Below are 20,844 nucleotides of genomic sequence, written 5' to 3'. Positions count from 1 at the left end.
GTGATTATTTCACAATATACATATATATCAAAACATTAAGCTGTACCCCTTAAATATATGCAGTATTTGTTTATTTTACTTCAATAAACCTGAAAAAAATGGAGTTAAACTCTACTTCAATTCATCCCTAATGTTTGATAACAAAAATATTTCATGGTATATTTAGCTTAATTTGGACTTGTTTATTCAAGCTATTATGGCACCTGTAGCCTGATACCAGTAGGAGAGGTAAATGCTCCATTGAATATTTTGTTCAAGAGCCCAGCATTGTGTATTCTGAGAATTGAAATGAATGCCTTGGTCACTATCAATGTGTAGAACTCTGAGGATGATAAGCAGTGACATGGTGAGACCTTGTATTGTGTCTTTAATAGGTGAGGAGAAATATGTGACCTTAATTTATATTTTAGATATTTTAGGTGAGGCAAGACATTCCAAGAGGTCTCTACCCTATGTAAGGCAACCCTGTGTAAGGAATTGTTTGCATTGGCCAGAACAGATGGTCAGACCATTGGCAGTGGCCCAAAGATCTGTAAAAAATGTGCGGATGAGACCAATTGTTGGCCAAGACATCCAGTGCTAAGATGACTGCCTAAAGTTTAGCCAATTGAGCTAACCCTTGGGTCCTGTCTTTTATCAGAAACTTCCTGATTAAGGGATGAAAAGCAGCAGCTCTGAAGCAAGCTCCATTAAGTGTGACAGTGATAATATCATTGATTAAGTGAATTAACTCCTTTTGGCATTCTCTCTGTTGATCCTAAGGAGATACCCAGGTATTCAAAAGTTCTAAGAGACAGATAACCTCTTCTAGCACTATGGCATCTGGCAAAAGATTGAGTGCAGGGGAAGTTTCCCTCTCCAGTTGGTGGGTTATACAGAAAGCCCTGCTTGGGCTTCATCCTGGAGCAAGGAGGCCTCATTGGCCATGCTGAGCTTGCAGAGTGCTGCTGTCATAATCAAAGTCATAATGAGCAGCTGGATATGGAGAGTCACAGCTTCAGGACTTGAGAAAGCCTATATTTCTAGGAAAGTACAGTATGTGCCATACTAATGGCATATAGCATTGGGCCAAAGAGGGGAGTTCCTAGTATCAGAAGTGCATGGGCAACTAATGGACATTATGGATATTCTAGGGACTCCAAGAAATATTACAGGAGGTTAAAACCTCTACAGTAAAGGAGTCTCTGGGGGGGCCTAATAGGAGCGCCAGTTCCAAATCAATTTAGAAAGATTCTTAGGCCTTTTATTTCAGGGCACCTCATTCAAGGTAGGCCTATTTGCAAGTAAGGGAACAAATGGACTTAAGTAAAATTTGTATTATGAGGAATATTGCCCCCAGAGTCCAAAAAAATGTCTAAAAGATTTTAGGCTTATTTTAACAATTAAGAAGGCTATTAGAAGGTATTAAGAAGGCTAAAAGGTGTCTCTTCACACCAACAGGACTGGAGCAGTCCTTAGCTTCCCACGTAATTTTCAAGAACTTAACTGAGGTGGTAGGGTCCTGTACGGTGCATGGGAGTAATGGGTCATCCTCTTTTATAAGTTCCTTTGTGACAGTGAATAGGCATGTCATGAATGCCTATGACATGAATAGGCATGTCACAATCATCTCCTCAAAGGATGTCATTAGTGTGATGTCATACCTGTACATACGGGAAAAGCTAGATTAAGGTATTAAGATATTGCCTGCAAGATATTAAGATATTGCGGGCAAAGATTATGTGAGATGATAGGAATGGGAGAAGTATCCCATCCGGTACCCAGGTAAAGGTATAGTGTGTCCCTTTCTAGGTGAAGGTTAACTATAGCTGAGAGACTGCTGAAATAGGCACTGAATACAACATGTTAACCAAATACCTTGCTGTGCCTTCAAAGTATCAGTTACTTATTGGATGGAATCAGTAATTTCAATAATACTAAGATATGAAGTTCTAATGGGTGGGGCCATGACATTAAGGGCATGAAAATTCACACTGAGGCACCATTCATATTTCCCAGGTCTAAAAACAGAGTCCAATTTGACTGTTAAATGCAGAAACAGTGGGGATAATTACACCTTGTCTAAATAGGTCTTATATAATGGGTTTCAATCTTTCAAGTCCCTGTTTTCATTTAGATTGGGCCTTTTAAATAAAATCAGGGGTAGAAGGTGTTATTTTCACTAGGGATGAAGGTCCATAGGGTTGTATTTTTTCAAATTGATAAGCTCTTGGTTTGGGTTCAGGTCATGACCTCAGGGTTGTAGGATTAAGCCCCGCATTGGCCTCTGTGATCAGTGTATCTGCTTAAGTTTCTCTCTCCCTCTCCCCCTCCACACCCCCACTCAAACTCTCTAGAAATAATCAGATTCATTATTACACACTGCCACCCCCCATATATCACCCATCTCCCTATCTGGAACCCCCTAACCTGGAACACACAGAAACATCAAGTCTTTTTCTCACTCTCTAGTGGGATAATGTGTTAGAGGAAACTTATCTTCAGTCTGCAGTTCTCATCTAGTCTTCGTTCCCAATTTCCAGCTAACTATGGACCGGCTGGTCTGGGCCCCAAACTTCAAGGATTCCACCTCCCTCCCATCTCATACACTTGCCCCTTTCCTTTCCCCTCTCACCATCAGAGAACACAAAGACACAGACACACATCTCCATTTGCAACTTGTTGTTTTAATCAATATCCGTGCACTTCATTGGTCTCCTCACAGGTGACCACCATGAAACTTTTGATCTCTACCTAAGCATCCATCTCTCCAGTGCTTTTTCTGGGGAGGTAACAGCTACTTTGAGATCTTTGGCCCCTGGCAGGCATAGGGTGTTGCCCGGAGTGGGGACAGGCTTTCTTCTTCCGTCTTCATCTTCAGCTGATTTTCAGTCTTCACTTTGCTGTGTCTGCGGTAACAGACCAGTATGGTCGATTTCCTTCCTTTCTTACGCTTTTCTACATTGTCCTGAAGGGCCGATTTAACTTTTGCAAGTATCTTCCGCAGCTGGAAGGAAAACAAAGTGAGCCCGGAAAGACATTGGTTTTGGGGAAGGCAATGGAAAATAATTGGGAAGGGGGACTTTAAAAGAATGGGCGCATCCTAAGAAGGGGTTTTGTGCTAGACAAGGGCAGGATAGGGGTCTTGGGTAGGGGATCGAAGGAGAAAAAGAGGAGGTACATGAGTAGGGTAATCTGACCTTCTCACGTTCTTTGTCCTTCGATTGACAAGGGGTCTTCCTCTCTTTGATTTCTGGAACTTTTCTCACATCTGCGATTTCGGTTTTGTTTTCAGCATCTGAATTAGACCCCAGCACTGCCTCAATAACCTCCGCCATGTTGTAGCAACACTGGCCCTCTCCAGGGCCCCTGAGCCCTTTATATACCCTCCAGGGACAATGGGGAGCCACGCCCTTTAGCTTTGATTGGTCAGCAGGAAATTCCTCCAGCCAATGGTAGCCCTGGGGTGTTTGGCATCACAAAGCACCACCTGTGCACAGCCACTGGAGGAGGGGAAGAAAGCAGAGGAGCTCAGATGCTCTGGTTAGAGAAAGGGGGAGCTTTCTCAGCACTTCCTAAAGAGCCCTCTCAAACTGACCTGTTATTCATTCTCATCGACCCTGGTTCAATTCTTGTGGTACACATGGCAGGGAGAAGGTGATTCCTTCAAGCCATTCCCCATGGCCACTCCCATTCATTGGTCCATTCTGTCATCTCCTAGCGCTCAACAGTACCTGGTATTTTGTGCTTTTTAAATAAACTTTTAATTTTAGAACAGTTTTAAGTATACAGAAAAACTGTGAAAATCATACATAAATATCCCATGCCCAATTTCCCTTATTTATTAATGTCTTATATTAGTATGATACTTTCGTTAAACTTAGTGAACCAACAATGAAACAAACTATTATTAACTGAAGTCTGGTCCTTATTCAGATTCCCTTAGTTTTTACGTAATGTCCTTTTTCTGCCATATAGGATACCACAGTAAATTTAGTTAACTTTTTAGGCTCCTCTTGGCTGTGACAGGTTTTAGACTACTTGTTTTTGAGGATCTTGACAGCTTAGCGGTGTTTTTTGTTTGTTTTGGCTTTGTGTTTTCTTACATTAGACACTATTAATCAGACACTATTAATCTTATAGCTGAAGGTTTGCACCTTTTCCCCAACCTTTCCCTATTTCCTTTACTCCTCAGGCCTTGGTAATCTCTTCCATTCTCTTTCTATGAGTTAGACTTTTTTTGGTGGGGGTAAGTGATAAGTGATACCATGCCTATTTGTCCTCTGTCTGGTTTATTTCACTTAGCATAATACCCCCTCAAGTCTATTCATATCACAAAAGGTGGGACTTCCTCTTTTTTCATGGCTGAATAATATATATAATATACCACATATACATTGCCTAACATTTTAGATGTCTTACTTAAAGCCCCTCTGAGCTAATGGGCCCATATTTAAGTCTCAGTAGAGACATGAATTATCACACTTCCCTCCAACACTTGGCTCTACCAGGCAACTTTTCCAGGGTGTGTGTGTGTGGGGGGGGGGGTTGCTGGATATACTTCAGTGGGTTCTTTTCTGCCTGGCTCATATTTATAAGTTTTTCTTCTGGAAAACCCCAAATCAAATCAGTATCATCAGGGTTATGAACCTCCATGGCAATGGTAGAGTTAATCCTTTGGCTTTGTTATAGGAGTGCCATAGATATTTCTCTATAGAACCCTGAGGATCAGTATCTCGTGTGTGTGTGTGTGTGTGTGTGTGTGTGTGTGTGTGAGAGAGAGAGAGAGAGAGAGAGAGGTATAAACAGCAGCAGAAACATTTTGTAAGGTCCTAGTGAGTAGTCTGCTTTTAGAATTGTGACTCAGCATCCCACATAGCAACCATTCTTCCCCCGCCCAATGAGCCTATATATTAAACAGACCATCAGTCTCAACACCTGGTTGAGACACAACCAATATTTATAAGGTAAGAGTCATTCACTTGAGCTTAGTGCCAGTCACATAGTACTTTGTAATTGAGACACATGATTTAAAACTCACATATAGGTCCAAGATGAGACACATAATCTATGACTGCTTTAAGGAAGGCTCCAATCCAATCTTGTCACTATATGCCAATTTGCTAAACTGACTTATATTGATCAAATCTTCAGCACACTCTCAGTAGAATCCACAAATGTAGTACAAAAGATCACAGTTCAAAGTACAAGTCAGCCAGTGGGCAGTAGCTAAGAGTGCATGCTCACCAGCATGCAGCAGACCCAGTTAGGAAGCCAAAGCAAGAGAATAAAGACCCCTGGTGGTGGTGGAAAGTACCCTGGTGTCCGGCTTACAGGGCCAATTACTGTGATCACTCCACAGAGACAGAATGGGTCCTTTACCCCAAATTTAGTTGGATGTCAAGACTAAGGGCACATTCACCAAGAGAGTATGAGAAAGCTTGTTACTTACATAATGAGACTTTCTGGAGAGAGCAAGGCAGGCTCTCAAACAGGTTCAAGAATGGCTTGAGAGGGCAGAAAAAAGAGACTGGTTTGGTTTTTATGGTGGCAAATGAATGAAGCTGGACTAAGTGTTCCCACACAGAGGTCAGGGCTTGAATAGTCTAAACTTCCTCCTGGCCCCACAGGAGAAAGTACCAGGGCTTTCTTATCAAATATACTTAAGTAGAAGAAGAGAAAGTTCCAGGACTTTTTTACAAAACAGTGCTGTGCAAATGAAAGATGTTCTACCACAATTTAGAATTCTCATAACCACTATAACCAAGCTTCTCATATTGTTTTTAGTTTAAGCTGCTTTTCACTGCATTAGTATTTTCCAAATTATGGTTCTTTAAATATTATTTAAGGTGGCTTAGAATTATCCTGGTTCATTAACAGAGAAGCTGTATAAGAGAAGAGACTGCTAACATCAGCAAGCCTGACAATCTATAGGATAGCAGACCTAATTGCACTATCTGCTGAATTATGTAGGGTTTCTTATATTTTCGCCATCCCAGCTGATTACTGTGGCATCCAAAGACTGTAATAATTATAGAAACTAACGTTTATTGACCATTAACTCTATGTAGGAATTATGCTAAATATTCATATCCATATTTAAAACTCATCACAACTCTATTGAGGTAAGTGGCAAAATAGCACTTATTGTCAGCTCTGCTGGGACTCCTAAGGCCATCTCCATTCCATTTGCAGAAGTAGAAAAGAACATGAAAGAGGGCACATGGGAATATTTATGGACCAGGATCAAAAGAGACATGCATTACTCCTACCTACATTTCATTGCCAAAAACTCACATAGCCACACCTAATTGCACAAAGAAGAAGAGAACTTTTTTTTTTTTTTTTTATTGGTGTTCAATTTACTAACATACAGAATAATACCCAGTGCCCGTCACCCATTCACTCCCACCCCCCGCCCTCCTCCCCTTCTACCACCCCTAGTTCGTTTCCCAGAGTTAGCAGTCTTTACGTTCTGTCTCCCTTTCTGATATTTCCCGAAGAAGAGAACTTGAACTGAGAGATTAGCTAGCAATTTCTGTCTCCACTATCCTGTTACATCACAATCTCCAGTATCTAGGGTAGGGCCTAGCACATAGTAGTAAGTGGTCACAAGTATATCTATTGAATGAATGTATTTGAGCTCTTCTGGTTAGTTATGGAGATTGGAAACAAATAGAAGTTTGTTAAGCAATGGTTTGTTAGATATGACACCAAAAGCACAAGCAAGCAAGAAAGAGTATTTTTTTATTTTATTTTTATTTTATTTTATTTATTTATGATAGTCACAGAGAGAGAGAGAGAGAGAGAGAGAGGCAGAGACATAGGCAGAGGGAGAAGCAGGCTCCATGCCCTGGGAGCCTGACATGGGATTCGATCCCAGGTCTCCAGGATCGTGCCCTGGGCCAAAGGCAGGCGCCAAACCGCTGCGCCACCCAGGGATCCCAAGAAAGAGTAAATTGGACTATATAAAAATTTTAGAAGTGTTTTCTCCTGCAAAAAAATACTAGCAAGAAAGTGAAAATGCACACTAGAGAAAAAGAAAAATATTTGCAAATCATATATTTGATAAAGATCAGTCATCCGGAATACAAAAAGAGCTCTTACAACAAAAATACAAATTACCCGATTAAAAATTAGATAAAGGACTTGAATAGACATTTTCCCAATGAAGATATACAGATAGCCAACAAACATATGAAAATACGCTCAATGTCAGTCATTAGGGAAATGCAAATCAAAACCATGATGGGATACCACTTCACACCCACTAGGAAGACTATATATATATATATATATATATATATATATATATATATATATTTTTTTTTTTTTAATTGAAGAGGTCCAAGATGGCAGTATAAGATCTTGAACTTTCTTCCTTCCATGCACACACCAAATTTATAGCTACATATGGATCATTTCCCTCTGAAAGGATCTGAAAACTAGATTAACTTCTCTCCACAACAAAAGATAAAAGGACCACATTTAAACAGGTAGGAGAGGCAAGGCACAGTCTTCCCTCCCCTCACACACAAGCCCACCCGCCTCTGCATGGTTACACACAATAGAGAGGGATCTCACCAGACAAGTGCTTCTCCAGAATGAATGAAGGGCTGATGCCCTACATAGGGCACCCTAGTCCCTGGGATCTGCACCAGAAAGATGAGTCCTCAGAACATCTGACTTGAAAAACCAATGGGGCTGACATCCAGGGGCCCAAAGTGCTATAGGAAACAGATTCCCTCTTGGATGGCTCATATGCAGTTTCACTTACTCTGAGACACAGGGGGGAAAAAAAACAGCAGTTTGAAAAGTACCTAGACTATATATGAGGGAGATTCATATGTTGATTTGGGGGCATCTGCTGGAGGGACAAGGGATAGAGTTAAGATGTTCCCTGGAGGCAGGGATGCTGGTGGATGCCATTGAGGCACCCTCCACACAGCCTGCTAGCACAGGCAGGTAAGCTCAAACACAGCACCCTCCCACTATGTTGCTGTGACTGGGATGGGCAAGCAGTCCCAGCACTTGTTGAGGCTGGAGAGTGTGAGTGATTGCAATGCTCCCCTGCTCCCTGGCTGGGGCAGTGTAGCACAAACAGCCATGGAGTTCTCCACTCTGTACCTAAAGTCTGTGAATGTAGGTTGTTGTGACAGTCCTCCACTCCCTAGCTGGGACCAGCAAGAATGAGAGGTCATGGCATTCTCCTGCTCTCAGACTAAAGCTGGCACATGTCCATCGACAAGTGACTCTCCCAGTACATTGCTGAAGCCTGTGGGAAGGTAGAGTCAAAATATTGTCCCACTACCATTCTGAAGCCAGTGAGCATTCCCTACTTCCAACATTTTCCAGTTGCCATGCTAAAGCCAATAAGTGCACACAATCCACCCAGAGGACACCCCTTGATTGTCTGGACCTGTGGCCAATAGAACTGGTATTCCAGAGATGCATGAGACTGTAACAATTGGAAAGATAGATCTTGGCAGGCCATTACACCCAGGGCATTGCATAGACAGCAGACTGAAAGATAATTCCAGTCTCCTATGAAAAAGACTTATTTACTTAGCCTGCAGCTAAATTCTCCAGTCTAAAGTCATAGAGTGACTGAATGGATTTAAAAAGGAAGACACATCTATATACTACCAAAAACCTCATTTCAGAAATAAGGATACATGCAGACTGAAAGTGAAGGGATTGAAAAAGATGTTCAACATACATGGGAATGAAAATAAATATGGTGCAGCTATACACATATCAAACAAAAGAGACTTTAAAGACTGTAATAAAAGACAGAGGAGGGCACTACATAATGATAAAGGAGCCAATTCAACAAAAAGACATAATATTTATAAACATATATGTACCCAGCAAAAATATATAAAGTAAATATTAACAGACTTAAAGGAGAAATTGATGGCAATATAATAATAGTAGGGGATTTTACATCCCACTTACATCAATGGCTAGATCATCCAGACAGAAAATCAATAAGAAAATATCAGCCTTAAACAACACATTAGATCAGATGGATTTAATAGATATATACAAAACATTCCATCTGAAAGCAATAGAATACACATTCTTCACAAAGAACATTCTCCAGGGTGATCATATGTTAGGTAACAAAATAAGTCTAATAAATTCAAGAAAATTGAAATGATATCAAGCATCTTTTCCTACTATGATGGTAAAATACAGAAATAAAAGAACACTGAAAAACTACAAATATGTAGAGACTAAACAACATGTTATTGACTAACTACTGGTCATAGAAGAAACCACAAAAAATAAAAGTAATTTACAGATTCCATGCAATTCCTATCAAAATTTCAATGGCATTTTTTATAGAACTAGGACAAATAATTCTAAAATATGTATGTAACACAAAGGATCCTAAATAGCAAAACAATCTTGAGAAAGAAGAACAAAGCCAGAGGTATGTTCCCTGATTTCAAATATACTACACACCTATAGTAATCAAAACCATACAGTATTGACAAAAACAGACACATTGATCAATGGAACAGAATAAAGAGCCCAGAAATAAACCCATGCATGTATGGTCAACAATAAGGAGGCAAGAATATGCAATGGGAAAAGATGGTCTCTTTAATAAATGATATTGGGAAAACTGGATAGCTACATGCAAAAGAATAAAACTAGATGACTATCTTACAGCATGTATAAAAATTAACTAAAAATGGATTAAAGACTTGAATGAAAAACCCAAAACCATAAAACCCCTAGAAGAAAACATAGAGGGAAAGCTCCTTAACATCAGCCTTAACCATGTTTTCTTGGATCTGATTCCAAAGGCAAGGGAAACAAAAGAAAAAGGAAACAAATGGGACTACTGCTCAGCTAAGGAAACCATCAACAAAAGAAAAGGAAACATACTAATTTTGGAGAAGGTATTTGCAAATCATATATCCAACAAGAGGTTAACATCCAAAACTTATAAATCAGAGAGGCTGACAGAACATGAGAGACCCCTAACTCTGGGAAACGAACAAGGGGTTGTGGAAGGGGGAGGTGGGTGGGGGGATGGAGTGACTGGGTGACAGGCGCTGAGGGGGGCACTTGATGGGATGAGCACTGGGTGTTATACTATATGTTGGAAAATCAAACTCCAATATAAATATACAAAAAAATAAATTAAAAAATAAAAATAAAAAAAGAATTGTTATATTCTATATTGTACACCTGAACGAATATAACATTGTATGTTAACTACACTGGAATTAACATTTAAAAATAAAAAATAAAATAAAGGTAAAATGTGCTCTGAAAAAATACATAATTAACTCAAACAACTCAATAACATAAAAACAAACAATCCAATTAAAAAATGGCAGAGGATCTGAATAGACATTTTCCCAAAGAAGACATATAGATGGCCAACAGGCACATGAAAAGATGTTCAACATCACCAATCATGAGGGAAACGCAAATCAAAATCACAATGAGCTATCATTGCCTGTTAAAATGGCTTATGCCTGTTAAAATAGCTATTATGAAAAAGGCAAGAAACAGTAAGTGTTGGTGAGGATGTAGAGAAAAAAGAATCTTTGTGTGCTGTTGATGCAAATGTAAATTGATGCAGCCACTATGGAAAAGAGCATGGAGTTTCCTCAACAAAATTTAAAATAGAACTACCATATGATCCATTAATTCCACTACTGTGTATCCGAATAAAACAAAAACACTAATTCAAAAAGATCTATGCATCTTTATGTTCACTGCAGCATTTCTTACAGTAGCCAAGATATGGAAACAACCTAAGTGTCCACTGACAGATGAATGGATAAAAAAAGATGTAGTATATATACATAAACAATGGAATACTATTCAGCGATAAAAAAATCTTACTATTTGCAACAACATAGATGAACATTGAGGGTATCATGCTAAGTGAAATAAGTTAGACAGAAAATGACAAACACTGAATATTTTCACTTTTATATGGAATCTAAAAACAAGATAAAACTTAGACTCAGAGATACAAAGAACAGATTAGTTTGTTGCCAGGGTGAGATGGGATGTGGGAGGGCAAAATGGGTTAAGAAGTACAAACTTTCAGTTATAAGATAAATAAGTCATGGGGATATAATGTATAGTATGGAGAATATAGATAATGATACTGTATTGGGATGCCTGGGTGGCTCAGGGGTTGACTATCTGCCTTCTGCTCAGGACATGATCCTGAGGTCCAGGTATTGAGTCCTGCATCAGGCTCCCTGCATGAAGCCCGCTTCTCCCTCTGTCTATGTCTCTGCCTCTCTCTGTGTGTCTCATGAATAAATAAATAAAATCTTCTAAAAAATATTGTATTAACTTTGTAAGGTAACAGATGGTAACAGATGGTAATAATAACAGACTTATTGTTTTGACCATTTTGCAATGTATATAAATGCTGAATCACTGTATATTGTGGATCTGAAAGTAATATAATGTTGTATATCAATTGTGCCTCAATGACAATAATAAATAAACAGAAAATACCAAGTATTGGCAAGGAGGTGAAGAAATTAAGACCCTCATACACTTACAGTGGGAACATAAAATGGTGTTGCCTCTGGAAAACAGTTTGGCAGTTCCTCAACAAGTTAAACATAGACTTGCCGTATCACCTAGCAATTCCACTTCTGAGTATATGACCAAAACAATTGAAAACAATGGGGGGGCAGGTAAAATGAGCATTACAAAATCAAAGGGCTGATCATGTATAAGAAGGAAAAAATAGTCAACTTTATTAAATATTTTTCATAGGTAAGATGGGGACAAAGGCTACTGAACTTAGTAATATGGAGGTAATTGGTATCTTTTTAAAAAGGATATTAAAATAATGGAAAATATTTAATATAAACCTCAATAGTGTGTATTAAGGAGATCTTGTGAGGTGGGGATGTGGGTGGTAAATAGGCAATTTCTTTTGCAAGGATTGGTGCCAAGGAGAGGAGAAACTGGGACCATAGTCAGAGGGCAATTTGGTATCAAGAGAATATATTTTTAAAAGGGTATATTTTAGAGCACATCTGTATGCTGATGTGAATGATTCAATAAAATTGATAATATAAAAGATCAAGGCAATAGTTGTCAAAGAAAAAATATTGAGAACACTAATGGAGTATTTAGAGCAATGGTAGATAGGATACATAGTAAAAGTAGAAGGGTTCACTTTACATGAGAAGAGGTGATGTTTATATACTGTACAGAAAAGAAGGAAATGATTACCAATGCAGGTAAGATGATGGATTTGGTGGGAAAGATTTAAGGGAATTCTCCGTTGATTCTTCATTTTTCTCAATGAAGGATGAGGCAAGGTCATAAAATGATAGGAGCTAGTCTGGGGTGTTTAAGAACTAAGAAGAGGATAAGATGTTGAGTATTTATTTTGAAAAAATGGAAATGGGCACATGATATGGAAGGATTGCTGATTTGAGATTTGTGGTCAAGAATTTAAGGTGGTATGAGTTAGCTCAGTCTTGTAAATTTCTACAACATTCATCACTCATTTATAGGAACAGAATAGACAGATAGCTAGATTTCACAAGGGTTGTGATTTGTCTAGGAATGTACTAGAGTGTTACAGTAGGCATGGAGATGAAGGTCTATGAAAGTAAGTGATAATAATGATGAAATGTGAACTCTATATTGCTAAAGAATGAGGAAGTGAGGAATAAGAAGGGTGAAAATTACAGTAGATTTCATAGACTGCAATTCAAAGTTGAAGAACTGCTGGATTTGTGTGTATGTGTGTGTGTGTGTACATACATACATGTGGAGGAGGTATTTTTTGCAGAAAGAACAACCAGTTGTAGCTCAAGAGATGTATGTTTTAAAATAAAGATTTCAGAATTGGGGATCCCTGGGTGGCGCAGCGGTTTGGCGCCTGCCTTTGGCCCAGGGCGCGATCCTGGAGACCCGGGATCGAATCCCACGTCGGGCTCCCGGTGCATGGAGCCTGCTTCTCCCTCTGCCTGTGTCTCTGCCTCTCTCTCTCTCTCTGTGTGACTATCCTAAATAAATAAAAATTAAAAAAAAAAAAAGATTTCAGAATTGGTACGATTTATGAGAATGGCAATGTCTACAGCATGAGCATTAACGTGAGTGGCTTAAGTATGATGGAAGAAAAATGTCATTGGACATAAGGACATGAAAGATTTGCAAGGCCAAAACTGTTGGATGAATACCCACATAGATGACAGATGTTGAAGTTGATAAAATGGTGGCAGTGAGAAAAGTGGAGAGGTAAAAGGGACTCCAGAACTAAAGCGTCTAATGAATGAAGGGAAAGGAGTAAGGACATGATATTGTTTAATAATGTGAACTACAAATGAGGTCTGGATTTCCAAGGAGAAAGGAGCAGAAATGGTCAGAAGTGATAATGAGGAGCAAAGCAGCCAGCTACTCCACCTCTACTCCCTGGGGTATATGAGGAGACTAATGTTTGCCTAAGAGTACTGCAGGGAAGTGATTTCCTCAATGCAGAACCATATTCTACTTATAAAACAGAGATGAACATTGAGAGAAAAATTTGAAGCTACTGTAGAGTTTCTTAACCATCAACTATCAGTTACAGAGGGCAGAAAAGAAGAGCTTATGAAGATGGGGAGAGAGTTGAATCCAATTCTGTCATGTGTAGAACAGTATGTGGATAAAAATCTAGGTAATGATGGATAATATACCAGGTAGTGACTTAAGTATAAGTGATGAGACAAATAAACCTTGCCATTGCATGGCAGTCTGGGAGGTAAGTAAAGCCCTCCTGACAGGGGATTGCTTAAGATTGACCTAGAACCCAGAAGAATCCAAAAACACCAATAGGAACATGTTTCCTCTAAATATCATGTATCCTGCATGATGTAGCCTTCCAAAGATAGATTAGGAAGGACATCTAAAAGGGTAGATTTGAAAGGAAAGGAGTGTGTGTGCTCAGGAGTGTGGGTGTGTATGAAAAATAGCAGCATATTCTAATGTCAGCAGGTTGCTATTATAGGCATATGGGGCTGTGCACTATTTTTAGACAACCCAAGATGCCCGCACACATGTGGCCCAGATGTAGGTACCAGCATTGGCCAGCTGCAAAGCTTAAACTGGGGAAGCAAAGAGGTCAAGGGGAAGTGGTATTATCCCAATACAGGAATGCATCTCCTTAGGTCTCCTAAATGGCAGGTGAAAAAAAATGGAAGGAAAAAAAGTGAACTTTTCCCCCCTAGCATCTCTCTTTAGGAAGAAGTACTTGGAATTGTATTTCCTACATAAATTCACCTGCTAAAACTCCAGGGAGCTCATCAGTGGGCAGATGTTCCCACCTAAGTATGGTTACCAGCAAACATTTAATCAAAATCATGGCTGCATCTGGCTCACATTAAAAGGTTTCTCTTTGTCAATGTCTTTTAAAAGAACAATTCCCCATGCTTATAAATCCAGACTCAGAACATCAATTCAACCTGCCTCGGGAGCTGTGTGGCTACCCCTTTTCTTCTGGGAATCAGCACTGTCCCCAGATAATCAATTTGCGAAGTATCGCCAAAGTGTTTTTTTTTTTTTTCTTTTCAGTGTTTATCTACTGGAATGTCTAGGAGTGAAGCATAGACAGGCCAATGCAATCCTAAGATTCAATTTATTTCTTCAAATACATACAGTGTATATGAGCATCAAGGCAAGAGAATGGAGAGCTTTAGTTGAACTTCTAATAATAGATTGGGGCTCAAATCTGGGAATCATACCATATTAACCCTGTGAGTTAAGCTAGGTACCTAACCACTCTGAACCTGTTTTCTGATCTCTAAAAATAGGAGGGATAATATCTCATAAGGCTGTTATAAAGATCAAATGAAATAAATCACTTAGAGAATATAGCACAACACCTCACAGAATGGGAGAAAATATTTGCAAATCATATGTCCTATAAGAAATTTTTATCCAGAATATATAAAGAACTCTTACAAGTCAATGATAAAAAGATAAATAACCCAAATAAAAATGGGCAAAGGATCTGAACAGACATTTCTCCAAGGAAGATATACAAATGACCAACAAGCACATTAACATTCCTTGACATCATTAGCCAAGCAAATAAAAACCACCGAGAGGTACTACATACACACTAGAATGACTAGAATATAAAAATTCAGATAATGGTAAATATTGGTGAGAATGTAGAGAAATCAGAACTCTCACCCACTATTACCAAGAATGTAAAATGGTGCAGATGTTTTGGAAGAGTTTGGCAATTTCTCAAAAAGTGAAACGGAGTTACCATATGACCCACCAATTCTAATTACAGTGTCTCCCCAAGATAATGAAAATATATGTCCACACACAAAAAAATTGTACATGGATGTTCATAGCAGCAATATTTATAATCCTCAAAGTGGAAACAACCCAAATGCCCATCGACTGATGAATGGATAAACAAAAATGTGGCATATCCACATAATTAAATAGCATTCGGTCATCACAAGGAATGAAGTACTAATCCATCTACAACATGGATGAACCTTGAAAACATGCTAAGTGACACAAGTCAGTCACAAAAGACCACATAGTATATCACTCTATTCACATGAAATGCTCAGAACAGGGAAATCTACACAGACAAAGCAGATTAGCAGTTGCTTCTGGCTGAGGGAAAAAGCTATTGGGAAATGATAGCTAAAGAATATAGAGTTTGGGGATCCCTGGATGGCTCAGCGATTTAGTGCTGCCTTCAGCCCAGGGCGAGGTCCTGGAGTCCCAGGATCGAGTCCCACGTCAGGCTCCCTGCATGGAGCCTGCTTCTCTCTCTGCCTTTCTCTCTCTCTCTCTCTCTGTGTCTCTCATAAATAATAAATCTTTTTTTAAAAAAAGAATATACAGTTTCTTTTTAAGGTGTTGAAAATGTTCTACAAAGGACTGTAGTGATAGTTGCACAGCTCTGACTATATTTTAAAAATACTGACTTGTGCACTTCAAATGGGTGAATTGTATGGTATGTGAATTATATCTCATAAAGCTAATTAAACAGCCTGTGGGGTAGGCATGGAAAAAAAAGAAGAGTGCAGCATATCACCTGGAACATGTAAATGCTCATTAAGTGATAGCTATTATTATTCTATCATTTATTATATTCCTCTGACAAATTTCATTTGTCAGGTTCAAAATCAACCCAGAAAAAAAAAAAGAAAAAAAAAATCAACCCAGAGCAAATGATTAATTACTGGGAAGGAATGAAATATGACCAATAAATCCCAATGACTGACAGACTGATCTTTGGAGCCAGCCAACAATGGATCCTTCATTACTAACATATGGCCCTGAGCATATTAGCTTCTCAGTTTCCTCATCTGTAAGCTGGAGGTGATAATAGCACCTGCCTCATATAAATATTGTCAAGAATAAACGAAAGGCCAGCACAGTAACTGGAACATAATAATTGTCAGCAAAAATTAGATCTCCCTATCTCAAGCAAATTCCCCAGATGTTCTAATTTCTCCAAAAGATCTTTTAAATATTTATATGCTACCAATTCTATTTTAAATGTCAAACTTTTCCTGGAAGTTTCTTCCAATAATGGTTCACTGCTTGAATATTGTCAGCTGCCAAAATGTCAATTATTCCAAAGGGCTACATTTTTATTCTCCTGTCCTCTACCGGTAACTTGTTGACGGATACAAGTCACTAATGTTCATTGGGTTAATAGGTATTCTTTATTTTAACCAACTACTGGTGCATCTTTGCCATTCTTTTACCCACCAGAAAGAAAATCATTCATTGAAAAGTCAACAGAATAAATGCGATTCAATGAATATGGCTGCCAATGTTAGAAATGAAAACTACTCCCAGCTAATTCAAGATTGTGCTATTGTGAAGGCTTCCACTCCCAAGGGTTTTGTTTTCAGATTTGCTCAGAATCAGTGACCTTAAATAACTAAAGAAAAAATAAAAAAAAAATAAAAAAAAGAAAGAAAAAATAAAACAAGATGTTAACATGTCAAGATGTGCTTGGAAATCAATACACAGTTTCTTTTAATATAAAGAAAGCAAGACGAAACCTCCACAAAATCCCTGCTGGAACAAATCATGTTCTTCGCTCTAGGGATTAAAGAGAAGAGCAATTTTGTCACAACTATATATCATCCATCCAGATGTGTGACTTTTTTCAAATCTATGAAACCTGCAAATTTCATTCTGTAAACTTGAAACACATACACTGAATTTAAAGATAATCATATGTACTTTCGTAATCAAGCTTCAATTATACTACAGTGGAATAAAATACATTTTTATGCCTTACAACTTTATTCAGAAATTCAGCATAGGAATTGACTATAAACGTCTCAGACTTCAAATATAGCTTCTGAAGTTATGCTTTTGTTCTGGAATTTTAACTGTTTTAAACTAACTTAACAGAAACATTAACAAAAGCAAAACACACATTACAGGCTACTTTAGGGAAAGGTGTGCCCTGCAGCAAGTCTCTACACAGGGAATGGCACATGTCAAGTTCATTGCCTTTTTGCCAAGGTGTGAGCATGTGACAGGCCAATGTGAGAATTTAAATCCTCAGAAGAAATATCATGATGCTACTTCTGAGAACAAAGGTTGTTCTTGAGAGGAAAATCTCTTCAAAGTTTCACTCCGGTCTGCACAAGTCAGTAGCATTATTTCTGCCCACTCTTCCCATCCCCAGTTTTAATTCATAGGGGCACACTCATGGCCTTAGAGTCACCCTTCTCTCTCCTTGGCATTGTCTCTTCTGAAATGCCTCTGTATGTTCTCTTGCTGGGCCATGCCAAGGTCAGTGCCATGCAGATAGCTTCTCTCTCAGAGTCCTCTGAGTTATCTCATCCTGCCCCACTGCCAGGCCATTTCCCTGAACACCTTCTTCATGTTAATAGGTAATGTCATCAGAGCTAACATTTATTGAGCTTCTATCATGCACCAGACCCTATTCTAAGCACTTCACATGCATTACCTTAACTGATCCTCCCAACAATCTAAAAAGTAGGTTTTATTATAAGCTCCACTTATCCATTTTACTGAATGTATGGAAATGTTTCTCCTTTCATTAGTGTCAAATGAAATGAGGAAAAAATATTGAGTAATGTGTCAGTAAATAATCCAATTGACACCAGTAAAATTAATTAATTAAGAAATTAATCTTTCTTAAATTAATTGACCATATGCATTTTATTTTAGGAGTTACCTAACCAAATCTTTGCCCATTTTTCTATTGGGACATTTATATTTTTTTATTGTTTCCTTAAAAAATCTTTATGTATTAATCAATTCTTAAATGACACATGCATTCCTTTTTTTCTGGTTATTTGGCTTTTATTTTGTATATACTTTTATATACAGGATTTTTAATTATATTTATGCAGGAAGAGCCTTGCATTTTTGAAGCACACTTAATCCATAATGAGAATAATAATATAAACCTGAAATAGCAATAATATTGATAGTAACAGTATCAATAGATGTCTGTCTATTCCTATTTTACTTTCATAGCTCTTGTGGACAATGGTAATGGTAGAAAGAACAATCTAATTAACAGGCTGCTGGAATTACACTAATTACAGGTCAATTTACATGGGCAGCTAAAAGAAGGAATTTCTGCCTCTTCCCAGTTCAAGTTCCCTTGCAGAGATTGATGTCAAAGATAAAAATGGTAAAACAATATATATTTCTAATCATATAATTTCTATGCTAGTTTAAACCAAGTCAATGGATGACAAGGCAGGTCGTCAGTGCCCACAATCTCAGGAGTCAGCAGACTTAAGTTTCATTCTTGTATACAGACACCAATTCCTGATAGCCTCATTGCTTTGTCTATGTATAAATCCTACCAAAATTCTTCCTAATATCTTTCCCCGAAATGGAATTACCTTGACACAGTGCCGCTCTGCTTCTTACTATTCTTTACTTCCAGGAATAGAAAATTTTTCTGTAAAGGAACAGATAGTAAGTCTTTTATTTGTTTCTAAACTTCCCCTCCTCTTCCTCTTCCAGCTCCTCCTATTCTGGCTCCTCTTTTTCAAGTCACATTTTTCTTTATGTAATGCCATGAGATTTTGGAGAGTGCAACATGAATAAGAATAGAAACATTATTTTTTAGTGGACCATTTCTGTTTACCCCAGGATCATGTGTTCCCTGCTTTTATAGGCATCCCAGATTGGATGTGATCTGCTGACTCACAGGCAGTGGTGTCTGGTGCTGGCACAGACCTGCTTGAGAGAGTTGATTGTATGTCTCTTCATAATTTTGTGTTTGATGACAGTATATTGGTAGGCTGAAATTAGCCATAGTGGGAATATTTGCTTCATGGAATTAGGCAAATGCTATAAATCAGGTGTATTAGTTTGCTTGTGCTGCTGTAACAATTACCAAAATCGGGGTGGTTTAATCAACAAACTGATTTTCTCACAGTTCTATCAGTTCTATAGGCTAGAAGTCTATAGGCTAGACTGGTAGGGTTGGTTCCTTCTGAAGGCTCTGAGAGAAGGATCTGTTCTAGTCATCTCTCCTTCACTTATAGATGGATATCTTTTCCCATTGTTTCTTCACATTATCTTCCCTCAATAATGTGCCTCTCTATACATGGCATCTTTTTATAAGGTCACCATATTGGATTAGGGGCCCAACCTAGTCCAGTATATTATATTATACTATATTATATTATATTATTTTTTTTTGCATTTTTATTTTTATTTATTTATTTATTTATTTTATTTATTTTTTTTAATTTATTTTTTATTGGTGTTCAATTTACTAACATACAGAATAACCCCCAGTGCCCGTCACCCATTCACTCCCACCCCCCGCCCTCCTCCCCTTCTACCACCCCTAGTTCGTTTCCCAGAGTTAGCAGTCTTTACGTTCTGTCTCCTGATATTTCCCACACATTTCTTCTCCCTTCCCTTATATTCCCTTTCACTATTATATAATATTATATTATATTATATTATATTATATTATAACCATATCATATCTATAATTATTTATAATTATATAATATATTATATAGTATAATAATTATATCTGTAATGTAACTGTTTGGAAATTAGGTCACACTTTGAGGTACTTAGGCTTAGAACTTCAGCATATAAATTTTGGGGGGATACAATTCAATCCTTAACATCTGGTCTTTGTTCCTTCAGAGAACCATTTGTTAAACATTTACCAGCATACCAATGGCCTACAGGCCTGAGATTGGTCTCTTCCTCAATTTTGAATGGAAATGCAAACACCTGATGACTGTAACTTGTTAGAACTTAGTGGCACTATGAATCCAGTGTTCCCCTTTCTTGAAAAAAGGTACTAACGAAAATGTAGAAACCTAAAACCATAAAACTCCTGGAAGAAAATATAGGAGAAAGGCTCCTTGACTTGGTCTTAGCTATGATTTTCTTGGTATGATTCCAAAAGCACAGGTACAAAAGCAAAAATAAACAAGTGAGACTATATCAAAATAAAAAGCTTCTGCACAGCAAAAGAAATGATCAAGAAAATGAAAAGGCTACCTATGGAATGGAAGAAAATATATGTAAACTATGTATCCAATAATAGTAAATATCCAAAATATATAAGGAACTTATACAACTTAATAGCAATAATAATAATAATAACCTAATTAAAAGTGGGCAAAGGATCTTAATAGATATTCCTCCAAAGAAGACATCCAAACGGCCACCAGGTATATGAAAAGGTGTTCAACATCACTAGTCATCAGGGATATGCAAATCCAAACCACAATGAAATAATCACCTCAAACCTGTTAGAATAGCTACTATCAAAAAGTCAAAAGATAAGTGTTGGCAAGGATGTGGAGAAAAGGGAACCCTTGTACACTGTTGGTGGGAATGTAAATTGGT

The 20,844-nt window shown here is 38.0% G+C and overlaps 1 protein-coding gene across 1 annotated transcript; it reads right to left on the bottom strand.

Annotated features, from left to right (window-relative positions):
- Positions 1 to 2,646: 2,646 nt before the first annotated feature.
- On the bottom strand, positions 2,647 to 18,994 carry LOC612108. Its single transcript, XM_038586624.1, has 3 exons — positions 18,858 to 18,994; positions 3,180 to 3,482; positions 2,647 to 2,986 (listed from the first exon to the last, which is right to left on the bottom strand). Exons 2-3 carry the CDS (start codon positions 3,315 to 3,317, stop codon positions 2,777 to 2,779), a joined length of 348 nt encoding a protein of 115 aa, XP_038442552.1. The 5' UTR covers positions 3,318 to 3,482; positions 18,858 to 18,994; the 3' UTR covers positions 2,647 to 2,776.
- Positions 18,995 to 20,844: the final 1,850 nt, after the last annotated feature.

The sequence above is a fragment of the Canis lupus genome, chromosome X (assembly GCF_011100685.1).
Source record: "Canis lupus familiaris isolate Mischka breed German Shepherd chromosome X, alternate assembly UU_Cfam_GSD_1.0, whole genome shotgun sequence".
In the NCBI taxonomy this organism is placed as follows: domain Eukaryota; kingdom Metazoa; phylum Chordata; class Mammalia; order Carnivora; family Canidae; genus Canis; species Canis lupus.
Note: the sequence above shows the minus strand (reverse complement) of the source record. Positions and strands in the feature narration are given on the sequence as shown.

Excerpts from the sequence above, each read along its gene's own strand:
- LOC612108 (XM_038586624.1), bottom strand. The coding sequence starts at position 3,317 with ATGGCGGAGGTTATTGAGGCAGTGCTGGGGTCTAATTCAGATGCTGAA. Across the intron at positions 2,987-3,179 it reads AGGACAAAGAACGTGAGAAG|CTGCGGAAGATACTTGCAAA; the intron begins GTCAGATTACCC and ends TTTTCCTTCCAG.